This window comes from Anarrhichthys ocellatus, unplaced genomic scaffold (genome assembly GCF_004355925.1).
Source record: "Anarrhichthys ocellatus isolate YVR2014 unplaced genomic scaffold, GSC_Weel_1.0 scaffold9, whole genome shotgun sequence".
NCBI classification, from domain to species: domain Eukaryota; kingdom Metazoa; phylum Chordata; class Actinopteri; order Perciformes; family Anarhichadidae; genus Anarrhichthys; species Anarrhichthys ocellatus.
This window is the reverse complement of record NW_022280039.1, coordinates 9,498,311-9,517,859: the sequence shown is the minus strand read 5'-3', so window position 1 is coordinate 9,517,859 and position 19,549 is coordinate 9,498,311. Positions and strand designations below refer to the sequence as shown.

The 19,549-nt window shown below is 44.6% G+C and overlaps 1 protein-coding gene across 2 annotated transcripts in view; it reads right to left on the bottom strand.

The window, feature by feature from the left end:
- notch1b (notch receptor 1b) overlaps positions 1-19,097 on the bottom strand; it is a 40,460-nt gene extending 21,363 nt beyond the window's left edge. For both annotated transcript variants that reach the window (XM_031849013.1, XM_031849014.1), the window contains exons 1-9: positions 18,859-19,097; positions 18,033-18,114; positions 5,596-5,858; positions 4,559-4,897; positions 2,418-2,540; positions 2,083-2,316; positions 1,219-1,374; positions 856-1,041; positions 85-198 (exon numbers count right to left, since the gene is read on the bottom strand). In XM_031849013.1, coding sequence (XP_031704873.1) covers positions 85-198; positions 856-1,041; positions 1,219-1,374; positions 2,083-2,316; positions 2,418-2,540; positions 4,559-4,897; positions 5,596-5,858; positions 18,033-18,114; positions 18,859-18,916 — 1,555 coding nt within the window. In that variant the 5' untranslated portion in view covers positions 18,917-19,097. The remainder of the gene's footprint in view (positions 1-84; positions 199-855; positions 1,042-1,218; positions 1,375-2,082; positions 2,317-2,417; positions 2,541-4,558; positions 4,898-5,595; positions 5,859-18,032; positions 18,115-18,858) is intronic.
- Positions 19,098-19,549: the final 452 nt, after the last annotated feature.

Sequence of the window (19,549 nt, the reverse complement as noted above, 5' to 3'; positions counted from 1 at the left end):
CCCCCCCCCCCCCCCCCCCCCCCCCCCCCCCCCCCCCTTCTCCTCCCTCCCTCTTTCTCCTCTGCAGCAGCGCGGCAGCCTCACCTGTGGGGCACTGGCAGTGGAAGGCGTTGATCTTGTCAATACAGTTGCCGTTGTTCAGGCAGGGGCTGTGGGCGCACTCGTCCGTATCGATCTCGCAGAACTCCCCCTCGTAACCTGGCCAATTAGCAAGGGAGGACCAGGAGGGAGATGGATTGGTTAGACACAGAGAGGCATTTTCACACTGCTGTTATATATATATATATATATATATATATATATATACTGCTGTAACAGCTTTAAATGATACACAGAGGCTATATGAATAGAAGTAGGACTGCAATTATTTTTTTAAGGGTAAGGTCACGTTGCTTGTTTTGTCCAACAAACAGTCCAACACCTAAAGACCTAAAGTCTCCCAAAAAACAAAGAAAAGCAGCTAATTCCTCATCGATTAGTAAAATAGTAACCAGTTATTTACTAATCAATTAATCAACTAATCGTTTCAGCTCCTTTTTCTAGATTAATGGATCAATCGTTTAGTTGATACAGCAGCATACAATTGTAAAAGAGCCCAAAGTGACACCTTCAAATGGCTCATTTTATCTGACCGACAGTTCTAAATGTTTTACAATTATGAATGATATTAAACTGAGAAAATCAACAAATCCTCTCAATTTATTTTCTCTTCATTAATGGATTAACGATTTTGAGTCCATGTGACTTGTTTGTAAGTCTTGATGTACTGCAATTAGTCAATCCTAACAAATGTACTAATGTCATTTTAAGAGCCAGTCCGATACCTGAGCATCAGTATTTTTTCTATTAACTCACCTGGCATGCAGATACAGTGGAAGTCTCCTATTTGGTCCAGGCAGGTGGCCTCGTTCATACACGGGTTCGACATACACTCGTTGATGTCCAGCTCGCAGCGCGGCCCCACGTAACCCCGCTGGCACTTACACTGGAACGAACCCTTGGTGTTGATACACTTCCCCGCGTGCTCACACGGGTTGGAACCTGTTTAAACAGATTAATATTTTTAGCTTTACTGAAACAGGCCGTCGTCAAGTATGTACACAACCTGACGGGGAGCAATTTGAGTGTAAAGACATGACAATGACATGATTTAGGAGGTTTAGCGTTTTTAGGCTCAAACAGAGAGAGAGTTTAACGGTCAGGTAGTGTGACTTTTACCCAGTGAGCACTCGTCAACATCCTGATCGCAAGAGGCTCCGACGTATCCTGATGGGCAGGTACAGAAGTGATTTCCGCTGACGGGGCTGGTGTCACAGTTGGAGCCTTTCTGACAAGGGTTGCTGATGCAGGCGTCGTCCAGCTGGCACAGCAGTCCTGGTGCACAACACAGGAGATGGACTTAACATCCTACCGTACAGTCTTAAGTATTCAAATGATGTTATTTGTACTAACGTGAGCATTTTAGGACACAAAAACCACAGGAGAACCCAAACATCAGCATCTATGAATGTCACTTAGAGCACTTGAGTCGACTTCACGGCCGTTCGTTTTAACCTGTTGCTTCCTGTATCTTTCACACCGCCCAAGAAAGACAGCTAAATGAAAGAACTTAAAATAGAGATGAATGAAAAATCCCTTTTTAGATCACACCCCTAGTCGTATTGTACACCCATGTAACAAAATATGCAGAAAAATTATAAAAATAAAACAAATCCTCGAAATTCAATCATCTTTTCTTCCTGTATGACAAATTATGAAGTCTGCTTACGTAAGCTAGTACCGACCAATTTCAACCAATAATACCATGACATCCATCCTTCAATCAATCTGCAATTTTTAGTGTGGGAAGGTGTGCGTGTGGTCCAATCAGATGCAAAGGATTTGATTTAAATCCCTTTTGTAACTGTACACCGTTCAAATGTGACGTTTCACTGGGGAAACAGCACACAGAAGCTAAAGACGCTCCAACTTCCGTTTCACTGGCACTTTAAGCTTAGAAGAGTGTTGCATATTCCTGTAAAACCATTTCCTGTTGAGCATTAAGAGACAACTTCCTGTAAACCAAAAGAAAAGTGTAGCTACCTGTGCGGCCAATGAGGCATTTGCAGTAGAAAGAAGCGACGCGGTCGTGACAGGTGGACCCGTGGTGGCACGCAGCACTGGCACAGTCATCAATGTTCTCGCTGCAGTCGTCGCCGGTCCAGCCGTTCACGCACACGCACTGGTAGCTGCCGTGGGTGTTGTGGCACGTGCCGCCGTTTTGGCAGGCGTTGGGCATCAGCTGGCACTCGTCAACGTCCTCTGTGCAGAGCTGACCTGCGGGAGGAGCAGCGGTCAGAGGATTAAAGGCGGTTTGTTTCCCAAAACACAAAGTGATAATAGCTTAAGTTTCTGCACCGGATCATCGCTTCACAAACCTGTAAACTCTGGTTTGCACTGGCAGTTGTAGGTGTTGACTCCATCTACACATGTCCCTCCATGCTCACACTCATGACCTGGACAGTCATCGATGTTGTGGTTGCAAATTTTTCCTGTAAAACCTGAAACAAAGAGTGAGATATGATTAAACGGCTCGTACTGGGGGCTTCAGATTTTCAGTTACTCGTTTCTCCTCCATCTCCCATCAACAAGAGAGTGAGACTAACTCTACAGTTAAATGTGGTCAACTGTCTTTTCCCTCCCAAAGAGAGAAGGCAGCTGTATCCTCTTGAGGTCTGTGGTGTCCTTGCTGTGTAATAACATCCACTCTGCTATACAGTTACACAAGAGGTAACCACTGGACTGTACATCTGGCATGGTGGATAAAATAAATCAAACCCAGTACAAGTCATCACAACAAACTTCACAATGTTTCCTAAAACAAAAATTCCTTACTTCTGAATTCAAGGCATTCAAGGTCATTTCTGAAAATGCATTTGAAACGTGTGCATCATTTTATTAGAAAACTGATATTTCTGAAAAAACAGTGCTCGTTGCTTTCAACTACAGTACCTTGAATATATTCAAGAGGACGTGACAAGAGTTCATAATTTATTCATGTAACTTCATTACATCATTAGTTGCTGCTTCACACCGAAGATGGTCTTTGTGTTTGTTTAAATGAATAAAATTAAAATGATCGCGTTATTATTTCGTTTGAACATTTGTTACCTACCTACTGAGAACAGTTTACAATTATGAAAGAGGCATCCTGTGGAGATTTCTTCTAAATAGTGAACATGTTAGGCCTCAAATGCTTTTTTTTTCTCTCATAAAACATTTGCAAAACCTGTATTTTTTCATCCAGTCTTCTTCTTCCCTGAATTTTTTGCTGATGCATTTCTAGCTTTCTTGGCGTATTACTACCATCTGTTGATGAGCGTAAAACCATTGGCATGAATGTGTGTCGTGTATCACAGCAGTGCTCTGGTCCATGCTGTGCATTAGACATGTTATTGTAAATCCTGTGGGTCAAAGGACTTCTGTGGGGTTCTTGCGGGATGAGAGTCAACTTCACTATTTATCGTGTGACTGGGACGGGAAAGGAAAAACTAATATGAATAAACACAACAACGATTTTCTTTCTGAGGGAGTGGGATGGGACAGGAGTGAAAAGCCACTCTATTTTTACCCTCTAATGGGCATCCTCATTTACAAGCACAACATAAAAACGAGGACCCATTCAAATAAACGTTACTATAAATGATGCTAGTTTCACGACTACTCCAAAGTGTACCTTTAGAGAGGATGCTGAGTTTGTATTAAGTTGTTTTCAAGGGTAATAAATAGGATTTTCAAGGAACATGTTTCAAGGAACAGCTTGTTATGGACTCAGTGGTCAACGGACAAAAACAAGGTAAAGTTATTCTGTGCAAAGGTGATGAGGTAGTGGGCACGACTAAAGTCCCAGCAAGCTTTGCTCCACTCTGCTATGTGAAAAGGATGTTGTCCTTTGACCATTTCCTGATGATAAGCCCCGATGTCTTCCTGCTCTGCCTTGTTCACACACTGGACACACCAAAGCAGAAACACACACACACGCACACACACAAGCAGGAACACCCCCGCCTTAAATTATATCATCCCCGAAAGCAGCAACTCACAGGCAGTAACATTTAAATTCAACCTGAGAGATAACCTGGCTTTAATGTAAGAGGATCATGTCATCTTACAGATGAAAGATATGATCGATATTTCACCTCAAGACTTTTCGCCTTCATAACGATAAACAATGTAAAGGCACAGAGGAAGTCATCCTCCCATCTCGACCGAATATTTGGTCTAGAAGCTCGATGACGTAGCAACGACTTGTTGGCAGACGACTGTGGCAGGCGAGCTAACTGCTAACACGCTACACACGTGCTGTACCATTGATTAATGTTTCATAACTATCCGCAAACTATTCCCCTTTTTGTGGAGCATTTTACACTCTGACAGAGGAGGTTAAATAAAAGTGGATGGTACAACGGTGCTGGTCACATCAGCATTGTATTAATACAGAGGTAAACGGTGATGTGACCAGGCTTTAGAGTGACGAAACACCTCCTCCTTATCCATGACTGAAGTGTCACCTCCCTACCTGGCACACAGGAGCACTCGTAGCTGGTCTCTCCCTTCTGGATGCAGGTGCCTCCGTTATGGCAGGGCGACGGGTTGCAGGGCAGGTAGCGGCTCTCGCAGTGCTTCCCCGTGTACTCCTGCGGGCACTGGCACCGGTAGCCGCCGACCTCGTTGATGCACGCCCCGCCGTTCTTGCAGGGCGACTGGTTCACGTCGCACTCGTTGACGTCCTGTTTGCAGGTCTTTCCGGAGAAGAAGGGCGTGCAGGTGCAGATGTAGTGGGACTCGATGGCGGAGCACTGGCCGCCGTTGCCGCACGGGTTTGAGGCACAGGGGTCGGCTTGTTGGCACAGTTTACCTGAGGGCACGGAGAAGAGATGTTGTCGTATAGGCTGCACTTGGGTTTTTTCGTCAGGGTTTCTTTTGATTTTAAGAGGAGACACGTTAGTCAAAGTCATCGTTTTTCATGCACTGGTCAGTTTTGATATTTTGAGCTACTTTGCTTCCACAACATGTCTATTTGTGTCTGTAGATTTCTCCAAAATGAGTTTTTTCTCAGACTGTGAGCCACAAATCTCCACTTCAGTAGCACTTACATACACCGTACTTTCTGATTTATGAAGTGATACAAAAATATCCCCAAAATCCCCTCTGTAAAAACCTTTGAGTCTAATATGTCAACAAAATGAAACAAAAGTTTTGAACCTGGCTTTAACGAATATGTTCAGATTTATGTTCTGGATATGTGTGTACATTTGCACGTATTTGAAAAGATAATACCTTATTTCCATATTTAAACATATATTTACAGAAAACTTGTAATACAAAAAATGATCGCCATAATGTAAATAAACAACTGGGGAGGTTTCATCAGGTAGTTTAATCTTTTACCCTATTCACCTGGGGTTCCTCCCTTTCAAAATAATTAAGATTTTGGAAGATAAGAGGCAGATCTATAGGTTGCCTATTCTGTTTATCACATTGCAACCCCTCAGATATGTCTCATGATCAACTCCCAAGTTAAAAACCTCTGCACTACTGTCGTAGTATTGTTACCTGACCATCCAGGTGGGCAGCGGCACTTGTAGGTCCTGAGAGTCTCCAGCTCGCAGGTGCCTCCGTTGCGACACGGCGAGCTGACACAGACATTGTTGAGGGGCGTCAGGCAGCGGCGGTCGGTGTAGCCCAGTCTGCAGGTGCAGTTGAAGTCCACCGTGTTCCCCTTGGACACGGCGCGACACGTGCCGCCGTTCATGCACGACGAGTTGGTGCACGGGTCACGGACCTGGCACCTGCTTCCTACGTATCCGTCCCGGCACCTGAGAAAACACAGACGGAGAGGTCAGCAGCATTCTTTTTGCGGCCCTTGACGGGTGAGGAATGAGATGTTCGCATCTATGACGGAGATAAATGACTTTGTCTGCAGACTGTGACATGCATCTTTGTCTTTGACCCTCATTTACAGAATTTATTTTCTTATATGTGAGATTTTAAGTATTTAATGTTTCCCCCAGGAGTTTCTCGCTCAAATAACTACTAACATACTGTGCAGCTATTTGATCCCACAAAACTGGATTAAAATAAGCTCAGCTTGCTATTTCACATACCTTCAAACTGTACACAAAGACAACAAAAAATCATCTATAAATGACATTTCCTTTCTCATGCTGGCTAGATTAATGAAAGTTTGACTGATTAAATGTTCTGAACTTTGGGCCCCCATTTCAGTAATTATTTATCAAACAAAAGAGTATAAAGAACCACCATTATATCATGAATACAAACAATTTTCAAATGATCTAATAAAAACCTTTTTTCTGCAAGATATATTGGTCGACTAATAAATCGCCATTCTTTCTTCATTTAAAATTTGCATTACAAAGAGTGGAATTGGTCAAAGGGAATTCCCAAACACTATTTTCATCCATCCAATCTTTTTCAGCTGAGCACGGATGGAAGAGTTCACGGGGGTAAGACAACACTAGGGTCATCCCTTCGCTTTGCTACAGTGCTTATAAATCAGCTGCTTGGCTAACAAACAGGACTGAGTATCCATTTCTCTTAAACAACGGTCCTGTCCGTGCTGTTTTTACAACACGGCAACACGGCCATGAGAAGCTATGCTTTAAACGTCTTTCTGCCGTCTTCCCCCTCGCCAACAATGTGTTTCAGGCTGTAAAACCGAGGGGGGGGGGACAGGGGACAAACTCCTGTGATCTTTCTCACAGGTTGAGTCATTAACGCAGCTCGGACCCCAGCGAACAAGTTCCCAGAGAGATAGAGAGAGAGAGATGGAGAGAGAGCTGCTGCAGATCACTGGGACACATTCACACATTAACAATTACAATGAGAGGAGTTGAAGGGAGTCCCCTGAGAATACGCACGGCTCAACAAAGAGGGGCCACACACACAGAGCATGCACACACTCATACCTACACTGTCTGCAGTCTTTTACACACACGCACACACATTCACAACTGCATGCATGAAATGATACTGCAAACACTATCTGATTAATCTGTTTGCGTCGTTTATTATGTGAAAATGCCAAAAATGTCCTTGTTCCAGCTCCTTTATATGACGATAAGCTCTCTTGTTTTATTAATCACTGAAGCCAGGCTTCTGTTAAAGGCAGGGTTGGTAATTGTCTTCAAAAACATTTGGGATATTTTTGTTAAAAATTCTCATTACATCCTGACAGCAATCAATGAATCCAATGCTCTGTCAAAAAGAGAGAAACATCTGGTATCTGTGGCTGTCGCAGCTCTGTAATAAGCCCGTCCAATGAGACTACCTGCCTGACCATATACAGCTGTGAGTACTAACAATAGCCATGTTCATTGGTTCTGTTCATTATGATATGTTAATGCTCATGGGGGGAGTGGTTTTGGAGGGAGGCCTGAAGGGGCTGTCAGTGTTGCCAACTTGGTGACATTCCTGCTAGATTTAGCAACTTTTGTAGCAGCACTGCTCGCTACTTTCATTGGAGAAGAGTTGGCAACACTGGGCTGGGGGTTTTTTTGGATAATTTTTTTAATCTAGTACTAGTTTATCAAGATTACCAACCCTAGATTTAATATTAGAGGAAGTCAATACAATACAAACAAACTGCCTGCTAGATTCACAAAAATTGGCAAAATGATGTTACAAATCAGTAAATATCTTTTGATCAATTGAGACAGTAAGTGGTTAACTTTGACCAGGCATCCACTGCCAACTGTCAGCACATGACAGTTTCATTACAGAGTGTGCTACAGTGCATTGAGCTCTATTTGACACCAAAACCAACCACCTCAGACCTGCCACATTAGACCCTCCCCCCCACCACCACCACTCCATATTCATCAACTTCAGAGATTCAATACTGCTGTCAACAACGCTGGGTGGCCAGGGAGGCTCGGTCATTCCAGAAACAAAGCATCTACTCAATAGCACCGGAGACGAGAACAAAAAATAAATATCTGCAGAATTTGGAATTCTTGCTCCTAATCCGTCCTTTCCAAAAGTCAGGAGGCAGGAGAACAGCAGCCATCGCGGCACCCTTCAGCAGCTCTCGGGTCTGAAATGGGCTCGCTTTGAGCCTTTTGTCAGCACTCATTCATCCTGAGGACAAGGCGGCATCTATGCCACAGTGTTAGAGCTGCAAGCCAACATTACGGGAACTTCAAAAGCACCTTAGCCCCCGCCTCAACGCTCGTTATTCTTCCCTCCCCAGAGAGGATTTGCTTCAGCATCAGACGAGAGATGGGAAGAGGATGAAAAGGAAGAGACGGTGGTGCTACCTGAAAGATTAGTGGAATATGAATTCCTGCACGGAGGGAAAATCGCACCGCAAATGTCTAGAAATCAAAATTTCTTAGACTTTTTTCCTTGACAAACAACAGTCCTCATCAAATACGTTGCGTTTTTCTCTCACGCAAGAACAACATTGAGCATAGAACATCCTGCCGACATCAAAGCGGCCTTCCCACAACAGTAAAAACCCGCTTTCACTGTCAAATACCTGACCAGAGCCAGCAAGTCTGTTAGCCCCGAGGGGCTGGCAGGACCACGTCCCCAAACATTCCCAGGGGTCCAGTGTGTGTGTGTGTGTGTGTGGGTTTAGGGACAGGGTTCCAGGAACGGCCGTGTGTTTAGACAGGGTCTCCCTCTCAGGGGATTAGGCAGCCTTAGGACTGTGGTAAGGAAAAGAAAACATCACATGCTAGGCTGCCTGCTGCACAAACAGCAGTAGTGAGTGGTGGCATGTCACCGCGGAGAGAGCGGAGAGTGGTACCTTAGCTCGGTCACTGTGGCATTAAGATTTAAACAAGCACTGGCGACCGAAGCTGAAAGTCGAATCTGTTACGTGCAAATGAAAAAAAAAAAAATTTCAGGCGTGTGTTCTTTACAAAATCACAAAGTAAAGTATTAAGTAATTGGTCGATATTGGACCCTTCACGCACATTATAACGTTATAATACTATTCATATCTTTACTACTCCTTCCTGTTTATTCCCCCTATAGATATGGACATTACACTGCACTTTACTGCTACTTCTGGTTAGTAGCTAAACTGCATTCTGTTGTCTCATTACTTGTTCTCTGTGCAATAACAATACATTTTAACCCAGTCGAGTCTGGTTGGTTGTTTCAAATTGCCTTTCAGCTCCAAAATTAAAGTTTATCAGAGTCGAGGTTGTACGAGAAATTTCACTCAAAACTGTCACATGTTGTCTTTTACTCACAATCAATCCTGATTAAATGAGACGTCAATTGTTAAATTCAAAAGATTTTGTCTTTTTACTTTTAGTTGCTGTGATGGTGAAACTGTACTATTGGCAACGTTTGCAGTCTGTTGCAGAGAAGCAGCAGATCTGGCTGCTGGAGGGCCAGTCCAGTTAAGTCCCAGCGGTGGCGGGTGCTGAGGTCGTGAGGCGCCACACGAGCTCGCTGGAAAAAGGCCGCAGGGAGCAGGTGCGCATGTTAATGAGGAGACGGCAGCTGCTGCACCCGGCCATTCAAACCTCGACCCCCACCCCACCCACCCTACACCTCCCATCTCCCACCGCTCTGACTCCTTCCTCTGCATGGCACCCCATCCTACTACCGCCCTCAAGCCCAGACGGAGGCAGGGGCCCCGCACTGCAAAGAAAGTAATCTTATTATTATTTCAGTATGACTTTCCTTTTATGAATACTATTGAGTCAGTGTGTGATTTCCATATAAAAACTAACCAAAATGATATTAAAGTAAACATATTTCAAGAATCAAGCTGTCGGACTGGACATTTTTTACAGTGTTGGAATCTGAATGCCCCCCCCTCTTTTCCCCTCACTACTTAGCAGAGACATGAAGAGCGAGGGAGAAGGAGAGGAGAGAGGGAGCGAAGGATGAGTGGGCCCTTTGTTTTTCCTCCCCATTCAGAGTTGACCACAGGCCGGGCGCATTCAGCTGTTACACCTCCTCTTTCCTCTCCTTTCCCTCCTCTCTGTCTCCTAAAAAAGAAATCTCTCTCTTAATCGTTTCATTATATATGGCTCATCCCTGAATTTTTTTTCTCTCATTATTGGTTTCACTTCCTCTGTTCAAAGTCGCTGGCATCCGCTCGCTCCCCTCTGTGCACCTTCTTTACCTCCGCCCCCCTCCCTTTGCATTTGTAAGTAACCACATTAGGATTTATAAGTCTCAACTGACTGCTGCTCACTCCCCCTGAAACTCGCCTCCAAGTTATCCCGAGCTGCTCTCCCAACGTTTTGGCGGTCTGCGATTTTTGAGGCCAAGCGTAAGGCAAAAAGAAAAGCTTAACATCCAAAACACACACAAGCAGCGGGACAAACAAAGGAGTCTGAGAGAAAGGAAGCTGGAACTGGTTTGGTTGGGTTTTCAAGGGAGAGAAAGACAGAAAGGGGTTGCCAGTCCAGAGGGAATTCTGGTGTTTACTCCAAAAGAGTCCCCTGTGCTGAGTCTTAACCCGAGGCTCACTTTCTGCGGCTCCTTGAATAAACCTCGATACCTGGCATCGCATCTGCCCCTCGCAAAAACAGCCCCGGCGTCTGACACCGAGGCCCAAAAGACAAACAGAGAGAGACGCTGCCCCTCTCACCTCGGTGCACGTGGACGCACTGTGCAAACACACTCCGGCTGAGGTGCGAGCCGTAAGTCAACTGTAGCACACGCTAGGCAAGGAATGCTAACAGTTTGCTCTTTAACTTGGCGAGAGCCCGTCAAATACACACTCAGCACAAAACAGCTTTTACAGCTGGCGAGCTTAACTGCCTCAATAAGAGCAGAAACTTAGAAATAGGTGGTGGTGGTGGTAAGACAAAAGATATTCAACGACTCTTTTATGGAGTTTTGGCTGTATTCAAAACAAACAGGGACAAGCAGCTGCTTCAACAAGAGAAATCTGCTGGCATAATCTCAACAGCAGCAGGTAAACTGGGCCGCTGGAAAGGTAAATAAAGAAGACATGAAAAGAGGCGCACAAATCAGAAGCTGAGCCAATATCAGGTGTTTGGGAGGGATCGTATAACTGCAGGACAGCAGTGGAATTATCCCGGCGGTGAGGCCGATACTGTTATTATCTTTTCTGTCATCCCCGAGCCCAGTAGGCCTCATTGTTCTCCTCTGCGCTCACTCCCGGGCCAGCTCTTCTTCTATTGCCGCGGCAGTAGCCCGTGGCAACAGGTCCGCGACACTGATGGGATGCATAACGGGGGCCCGGGCGGCGGCTCGAGCCCGCAGCAGATGTTGTGGTGACATCTGACCCTTGGCCAGGCGTCACTCTGAAGGGGCTTTCCTCAGTGCCGGGGCCAATCTGCCATCTGCCATCTTTCTGAGGTCACACACACACACACACACACACACAGACGGGGGACGGAGGCTTTGGACGTATAATACGTGGGGTACACATGTGCACTGTATACAAATAAAAAACCTGGAGAGAGAGAGAGAGAGGGCGCAGCTGTACGGACCCCAATCTGTATCCATTTTAAGAAGCTTAGTGAATTAGGTTGTGCATTTATTGTGCCTTGTAAAGCTCTGTGGGAGTCAGAGTCAGAGTCGGGTTCCATTTCTGTAAATATAACATAATAAAGATTATTTTAGGATTATTCTTTGTTTAGCTCTTATTTAGATATTTAATGACAGTAAATAACGTTTGGGATGTTAGATAAAGAAAAAAAATCGGGTCTATTACAGCTTTGATAATATTTAATGGTTTTGGAAATCATATCTATTGTTACTGATAACACTGCACTCGCCAAAGTAACTGTTAAGGTCTGAGAACACGTGACACATCTACAATAAAGTCTGAGACGGCAACAAAACACGCAAGCCAACAGATTACCTAAACCACTTTATCTGGAGACATGAGTGAAAGTGAAAGCACCCAAAATGTCGGTCATCATTCAATGCAGTGGAAAATTGTGTTCATCCACAGCTACTGTAAGTCAGGCGGGTCAAAGGTGAAGAAGGAACCAATCAATTAGTTGATCAACACAAATGAATCTGCAACGATTTATGGGATAAGTCTTTTTTTTCGGTTTGCTTCGTTCTCAGGTATCCGTGTGAGGATATGCACATTTTCTAAATTTTTTATTTATTTGGTCGGACAAAAAAACAACAATTTGAAGATGTAACCTTCATCTTTAGATACTGCCTTTCTTTGCTTTCTCTCCTCGTCTGGATGGCCAATAACAGTTATGCTTTAAGACATTTAAAACATAAATGTCTCTCTCTCTCTCTCTCTCTCTCTCTCTCTCTCAGGTGTCGCCTTCAGTACCCCCCCCCATCCCTCCTGTCTCCCTCCCACCCGTTCTCATTTCCTGGCTGTTTGGTCCTGTGCCTGGTTTAAGTCTCCTTTAGCCTTGTGTGATCTGTTTTTAAAGCGTTGCCCCGAGGGAGGGGGGGCAACACACTTCCCTCTCTCTTCTTGCCCTCTTGCCCTCTCTTATGTTTTCCCAGCAGCCTTTCGTGGCTAACCACTGTGACAACTCTGCCACCACTGGTGGCGAAAATCAACACTGAAATGCTCGCTTAAATTCAGCTTCAATCACACAAATCCCAGTCTAGTGAAATGAAAATAGCTCTTCCACTAAACCCAAAGCTGGCACAGAAAAAAAAAACCAGGGTTGGTGTTTGTTGTGGAGCTAAAACCAAAGTTACCACCAAATCCCCACTGGCTAGAGAAATTACAGGGGAAACGCTGTCCCTCTCTCCCCTCTCCTTACATCCATCCTTCTTTTCCTTCCTCTCTAATCGTACAGGAGAGCTGACCTGGCCAGCCCACATCTGGCAGCCTTCATTAGAGACCCTGTTTATTTGGGAGCGTTACGGACACGGCCCATGGGAAAGAGTCAGCTTCCCCAGGGACCAACCACTCCGTGTGTGTGTGTGTGTGTATGTGTGTGAATGTGTGTGAATGTCATGAGACTCTTAGCAGCTCTAATGACTTCTGCCACTGCCGACTTTACGAGGCTGGGAACCACTTTAGGGCTTTACTGGTGTCTGAAGGTGTATCTGCAACCGGACACTTAGGTTGTTGCTGTTCACGGCGATTTCAAGGTCTGAGCCAGAGCACGGCAAAATGACACATTTCACTTCATCCTCCCGGTGTCCCCCCTAAATAAAGACCAGGATTCAACTGCCAGATTGTATACGCTGCACAGTTTATTCATGTATTCTGGGAGTTAACAAAAATTAACTGTTGGCTGTTGAGCGGTAACGTGCAAGCCAGTGTCTGCTCGCTCTGCAAATTATGTTTGTTAAGGGTCGAAATGCCAATTTGTATTGTTTCAATTATTGGGAATACGTGTTATCTGCTCAAAAACACTCATATTTCTGAGAGTAAACCATCGCGTTAGCTGCCTGTAGCAGTGCAGAACTAATTGACTAGCTAAAGTTCAGACAGAGTTTCCTGAGTAATCATCATTAAACATAATCCCACTTTTGAATGTAATGAGACTAATGAGTCATTTTAGGTGTCACAGTAATGTAGCACCTTTGAAGTCGACTTATAGCGAAAGTTGAAGTTGAGTCCATTTTTATTTTGTCGATATTTGTTTACATTTTAGCAACACTGGCGGCATTACACGAATAAGCCGAATAAGCTATTACCAGTTCCTCTTTGCAACGTACTCATGGATGTGCAGACAACGATCACTGGATTACTGTAATACTGAACGACACTTAAAAACGTAATGACTCTCAGGCAAGTTCTGGAGTTGTAAGGCGTGTCTTTTGCTGTAATTTCTAAGCAGATTTAGGGACGTTTATTGATGATGGACATCAAAGATGATGACATCCTTGGGAAGTGTAAGTCACTATCTAATCTAAGACCCCTAAAAATGCATCATTATTGTTATTATAAAGTAATCCTAGCTTAAACACTGCGACTTGTCAGGTCTGGATAAATGTTGTAACTCATGATCCTTGAGGAATCTTTTTTTCTCTCCTCGTAACAGATACCATGATTATTATCAGTCTTACAATCTGCATTGCTGCTTAACTGAACCACAAAGCCATCACACTCCATTCTCCTAAATATGCTGTGAGTAAGCGTGTATCAGCAGCGACTGAAAGCTAGAAGCACACCTGGCAGACAAAGTCAATCTGTTCCTGTGTGGAGCTGAATTGGGAAAAACCACAAGTAATCACGGTTATTATGGAGGATGCTGCTGTGCTCCCGCTTAGTTGTTATACTATAACCCACAGACAGGTGGTCTGGCTGAAAGAGAAAAAGAAATGAGGAAGTGTGGTTTGGAGTATGCCCAGTGTCTTTGTCTCACACACACACACACACACACGCTGTCAATCCTCTCAGTCTGCGATCAAAGTTTATGGGATTTGTCTTGGCATATGCCAACGAGGGAGCCTCAAATATCACTAATCCTCTGTGCTGAAGTTCCCCGCCACCAAGTCACTTCATTCAGCCAGAACACTCTGACGATCGGCCCTCTCACCAGCCGGACTCTTGCCAACGGGAACCCGACACCGGCGGCAGCGGCCATATAAAAGCCTCGCGCTCTATGTTTCTCGTTGTGTGATGATATGATCAGATACGGCACCTTTTCTTCCCTCGGGCCACTCTGAGGCTGTTTCCTGACTCTGAATGGATGCGTCTGGGGGGGGAGTAGTGTGTGTGTGTGTGTGTGTGTGTGTGTGTGTTGAGATAAAGTCATCTGACCAGAGCCTGAACAGAGGTGCCATTAAGGAATCCCCAGAACAAGGGCTCACTTTCATTGAAGTGGTTGCATACTGTAGCAGTCGCCGCACATACCAGCGAGGAATTAAAGACTCTGTTTATCTTATTCAAACACAGAGAAACCCCTCAAAGACAATGAGTGTGATTTGCAATCGGCTACACAAAAATAACAAAGAAGCATCTTCAGAAAGAGTCAGTGGTGATGGAGAGTTGGTAAAGCAGCACAAGTATTTCAGCCATGTGTCACGGGTATCAAAGCTTAAATATCGGCTGCTGTGTGTTTGTGGCATTAAGTATTGAAAGCTTTCAAGTATCAAACGTGAGCAAACATGAGCAGTCTTATTTACTCATCTATTTGTATCTATTCAGATACAAATAACAAAATCTCATGCATACAAACTCTGTGCCTTCACATAACTCGAGAGCCTAAACGACCACGTGACCCTCTGCGATCAACAGGCTGTCAGTTGTATTTTTTCGTCACGCCGACTAAACGGTGATGAAGGTCTGTGATCTCTCAGCAGCGTCCCTCCTCGCCGGACGTCTCTCATCTCTCCGGGCAGAGAGAGAGAGAGAAGCGCCGCTGCGAGCCGCTTTTGATTTGTTGCCACTGGTATTTGCGAGTTATTTTTCCTGGTCGGGAGTTCTCTCTCGGCTCCGTCACTGCTCGCTCCTGCTGCCAAGCCTCAGCGCTAAATGAGAGGCCTCCTCCACGAGCTCTTTGGAGATAAACTTCAGTCGGGATCTCACGAGGCCGGTCGCGGGCCAGATATGAAGAGCGGGGTGGTATTCGTGGTATGGCATGTCAAGTAGGCATCTCTGTCACACTAAATAAAACTGAAGCATCCAATCCCACTCGCTCCACCTCGACACAACACTTGAGTTCATAAGCGGCGGCTTTTCGATTGAGGAGAAACTAAATCATAATCCGGTCAAGAATGAGGGGGAAAAAAAAAATCTCCCTGGCCAAGCAGATTAAAAATATATCAATTAACTCTTTACCTTTAACTAAAGCCCAGTAAACAGTACAGTATAATTTATTTGTTGGAGCTGACATAGTTATCCCAGGGATGTCATCAGGGTTTCTGTGGTCAGGGATTGAGATGTTATAGAACTTTAATAACAAACTGGGTGACTTCACCAGGGAGGGTCGAACAGAAGATGCTACCGTTTGCACTTTTTTGGATCCTACCAGTAATATATTTTTAACACGACCGACAGCACTGAAAGTCTGGATACCATAAGATCGGCTAGCATTGCATTTATGGAGGCGTAATGCTTGATCGTAAGCACTAAGCTGACAATGTAAAAACTCACACGCTGACCTCACAGCTACAGAAGGAAATATCTTCCATGTTGCTTTCAAGAGATTTTGTCGAAAATATTACTCTCAAAATATAGAACAAAAGTCATTTCCACACATGTTGAATCACACAACAGCAGCACCTTGAAACCTCACTGACATCGTTTGAAAACAGAAAGCCTCACAAGTCTTTCATTTGAGGACCTCGTATCACTGCGACAACATGTCGTGATAGGAATGCATAAACTCAGAACACGAAACCAAATAGAATAGGCAAGAATAAACCATTTTCTTATTTTCACCTTCTTGAACTCTGAAGAGTTCCCTTTCAGAAGAGACCAGGTTGATGACTGGAATCAGAAGGAATAAAAAGCAGTGGCTGTGTGTCAGTTTTGGGCGTGTCCACAGAGACTGTTGATGGGTTCACTTGAAGCTGCTTTACAGTAACTCCAGCAGAGCAAAATACGAAAGCAAGCCTAATATCATTAAAATTGTCTAAAATACCCATCTCAACTTCCCGGAGCGTAAAGTGACGTCTTCAAATGTCTTTCTTAGTTCAACCAAAAGCTGTAAACCCAAAGATATTCAGTTTGCTAAATTATGTGATGAAGAATAGCATCAAATCTTCACATTAGAGAATATACTTTGCCATTTAATCTCTACTTTTGCTTTAAAATCGACCTAAATGAGTAACCCATCTTAAAAATTATTTTCCTTTGCGATCAATTTATGGATTAACCGACTCATCGTTTCTGCTGTGAACTATTTTGCCACCTGAACTTGTTGAACCTAAACTTTTTCTCCCGGCCCTCCGGTGGCACAGTGACGACCAACGCAGCCACGTTTTCAAACACACTTCAGAACACTGCTGCGCGCTCAAACCTTTTGAAAACTGCGAGGACGTCCATCTCCGTGTTTAATTGGCGAAGTCTGGTGGAGGAGGACAGTGCAGGGGCACAATGATGGCTTTGTTGCCCAATGAGGAGGATGGGGAGGGGAGGGCTGATTAAGGGCTGAATAACACAACCAGACCAAATTAAGATGTGGCGGAGGGCCAAGATGGCTGCCCTGCCTGTCTTACAGTTTCGGAGCCGTGACCCAGCCGGCCTGATCGGTCGCCCCGGTCAGCGAGCTCTGCGACAGTAAGATGACACTGGCTGGTGCTGCTCATGCCAGGATGGAAATAGAGCCAAGCGCAAAGTAGGCTATTGTTGTAAAAGAATAAAATAAAGAGAGAGAGTTCTGGGCAAAGCCGGAGCTTATTGGTTTACATGTGGACTGACAACATCTACAAATACTAAAAAAAAGGACAAAATGTGGATCGTGTTTCCATTTTTTATCAGGTTAAAAAACAACCACCCAACGCCATCTGTCCAGGGGAATGAGAGAGGGAGGGAGAGAGAGAGCGAGCACTGAGGGCCATTGAGGAAGGGACACAATCCCAGGAGAGAGGAGGGGTTGTGGGTTGTGGGGGGGGGTCTGAGGGTCTCTCTGGGAAGCCTCACCCAGATTAGTCACACAGAATTAATCGCAGCGGAGAACAATGGTCGCCGAGCTTCTGGCAACCCCAGCTGTCGCTCCGCGAAAGAAAAGAAAAGCAAGATTTAGGGCTGCGAGAGTTCGGCTGCAGACGGGAGAGTGTGGTGGCAGTCTCACACACACACACACACACACACACACACACACACACACACACACACACACACACACTCTCTCTCTCTCTCTCTCTCTCTCTCTGTGACCCCTGTCCTCATCAATGTCCACTCATTTCTGTCTCAGCTCTCGGACCATTTGCCTCCCAGAAATAGCAACACTGGTGTGAGCACTGACCCCCCCTCCCCCCCCCCCCCCCCCCCCCCCCCCCTTTTTTTTTTTTACAGACCTTACATGTCAACCAAAAATTTGAGTCATGTCAAATTCCACATTCACACAAATCTTCTCTGCAGGTATTCCTCACCATGTATCGGTTAAGGAGACGAGGACACACAGATGTTGAACACTTACTTGCACTCTCCATTGCCGTCTAGAGTTGCTTCACACGTCCCCTGGTTCAAACACGACTCCGTGGGCATGGAGCATCTTAGACCTGCGAAGGGAGAGTTTTAATACACCTGCTGAAACTTTGAAGGAGCTTTGAAGCAACCAGTTGGTCAATGTGATGCAGCGAATATTTGTTTTCCTTCAGGGGAATTATACAAATAGCACATGTTATCCTCCATAAATGTGAAGTCTAGGTGTGACTCTTGCCACCTTCAGAAGAGCAGTTTTTTTGTGGTGAACAGGGGGACTTGACACTGGTTTGGCAGTTGCATGCTCCTCTCTGCAGCTGTCCCGGAGAGAATGGGCCATTTGGGGAGTAACACAGCTTTGCAATAAAATAAGCACACACACACACACACACACGCACACGCACTGATCTGAATCCAAACTGCAAAGGCAAATACACACTAGAGAGAAAAAGTTAAGTGTTTGCTGGACAAGTGCGCACCATCAGCTGGTGTAAAAAAAAGAAGAAGCATGAATTGATCCAGTTTGCAATGCAGGAGTGCAAAGGATGATGCCAACAGGTGCATGAAATAATGTAAGTAAAGTTGATTCATGTAAATTAACAGTAAACTGAGGAAACCTGTAGGATAGTAAAAAAAAAAAAGTTGCTCTACTTCAGTTTCAGTCAATGAGTTTTCAAAGCAGTGAATGCAACAAGTTCAAATCAAACTCCACTCTGAGCTTTGAAGAGTAAATACAACATAAAACCACATTTTCTTACATTACTGATTAAGAAAACATCCCAAAAGTGAGATTTCTTCCCCCCCTCGCGCGCGCAACTTACCTCGTGTTAGTGCTATCAGCGACAACAAGAAAGTTAGTTTCACAAAGAAAATATGCATTCCTTCTGGTTTAAAATGGTTGTACAAATCCACGTGGGTTTTTCATAGATCCGATAGTGTGTCTTCCTCTCCGTTAGGTAAAAACAAAAACAAATACACGTTCAGTTCATCCTCGAGTAGATCCACAGAGAGAAAGTGAAGCGCGTCTGAGAACTCCGAGCATGAGATGTTGTCACTTCAGATCCCGGGTTGGAAATGACTTGAGGGGACGCGCCTCTCCATCCGCTGCACAGAGGGGCGTTATTCTTTTACACACACACACACACACTCACACACACACACGCGCGCGCGCGCTTGTTCCCAGACAAGCCGTTCAACTCGATGAACAGATAGTGCGCAAAGTTTTTTGTATTTTTTCTTCTTATCATTTCCCGGTCGTTTTTTCCTCTGTAGTGATTGGTTAATTAACAAGTTGGAATCATCAGTACAGCAATTAGTCTGTGCCGGCAGTTTTCATCACAGTCGTATCCTAATGTAAAGTGAAGTTAGCTATGGCATTAGTTCAAACAGCAAACAATAAGTCCTGATAATAAGTCATTTGAACCTGGAAGTTTAAAACTTAAACTTTATTATCTTTAGGGGGGAAAAAACATTATTTACACAGTAAATGACACAGTTTGCTTGAACCAAAGA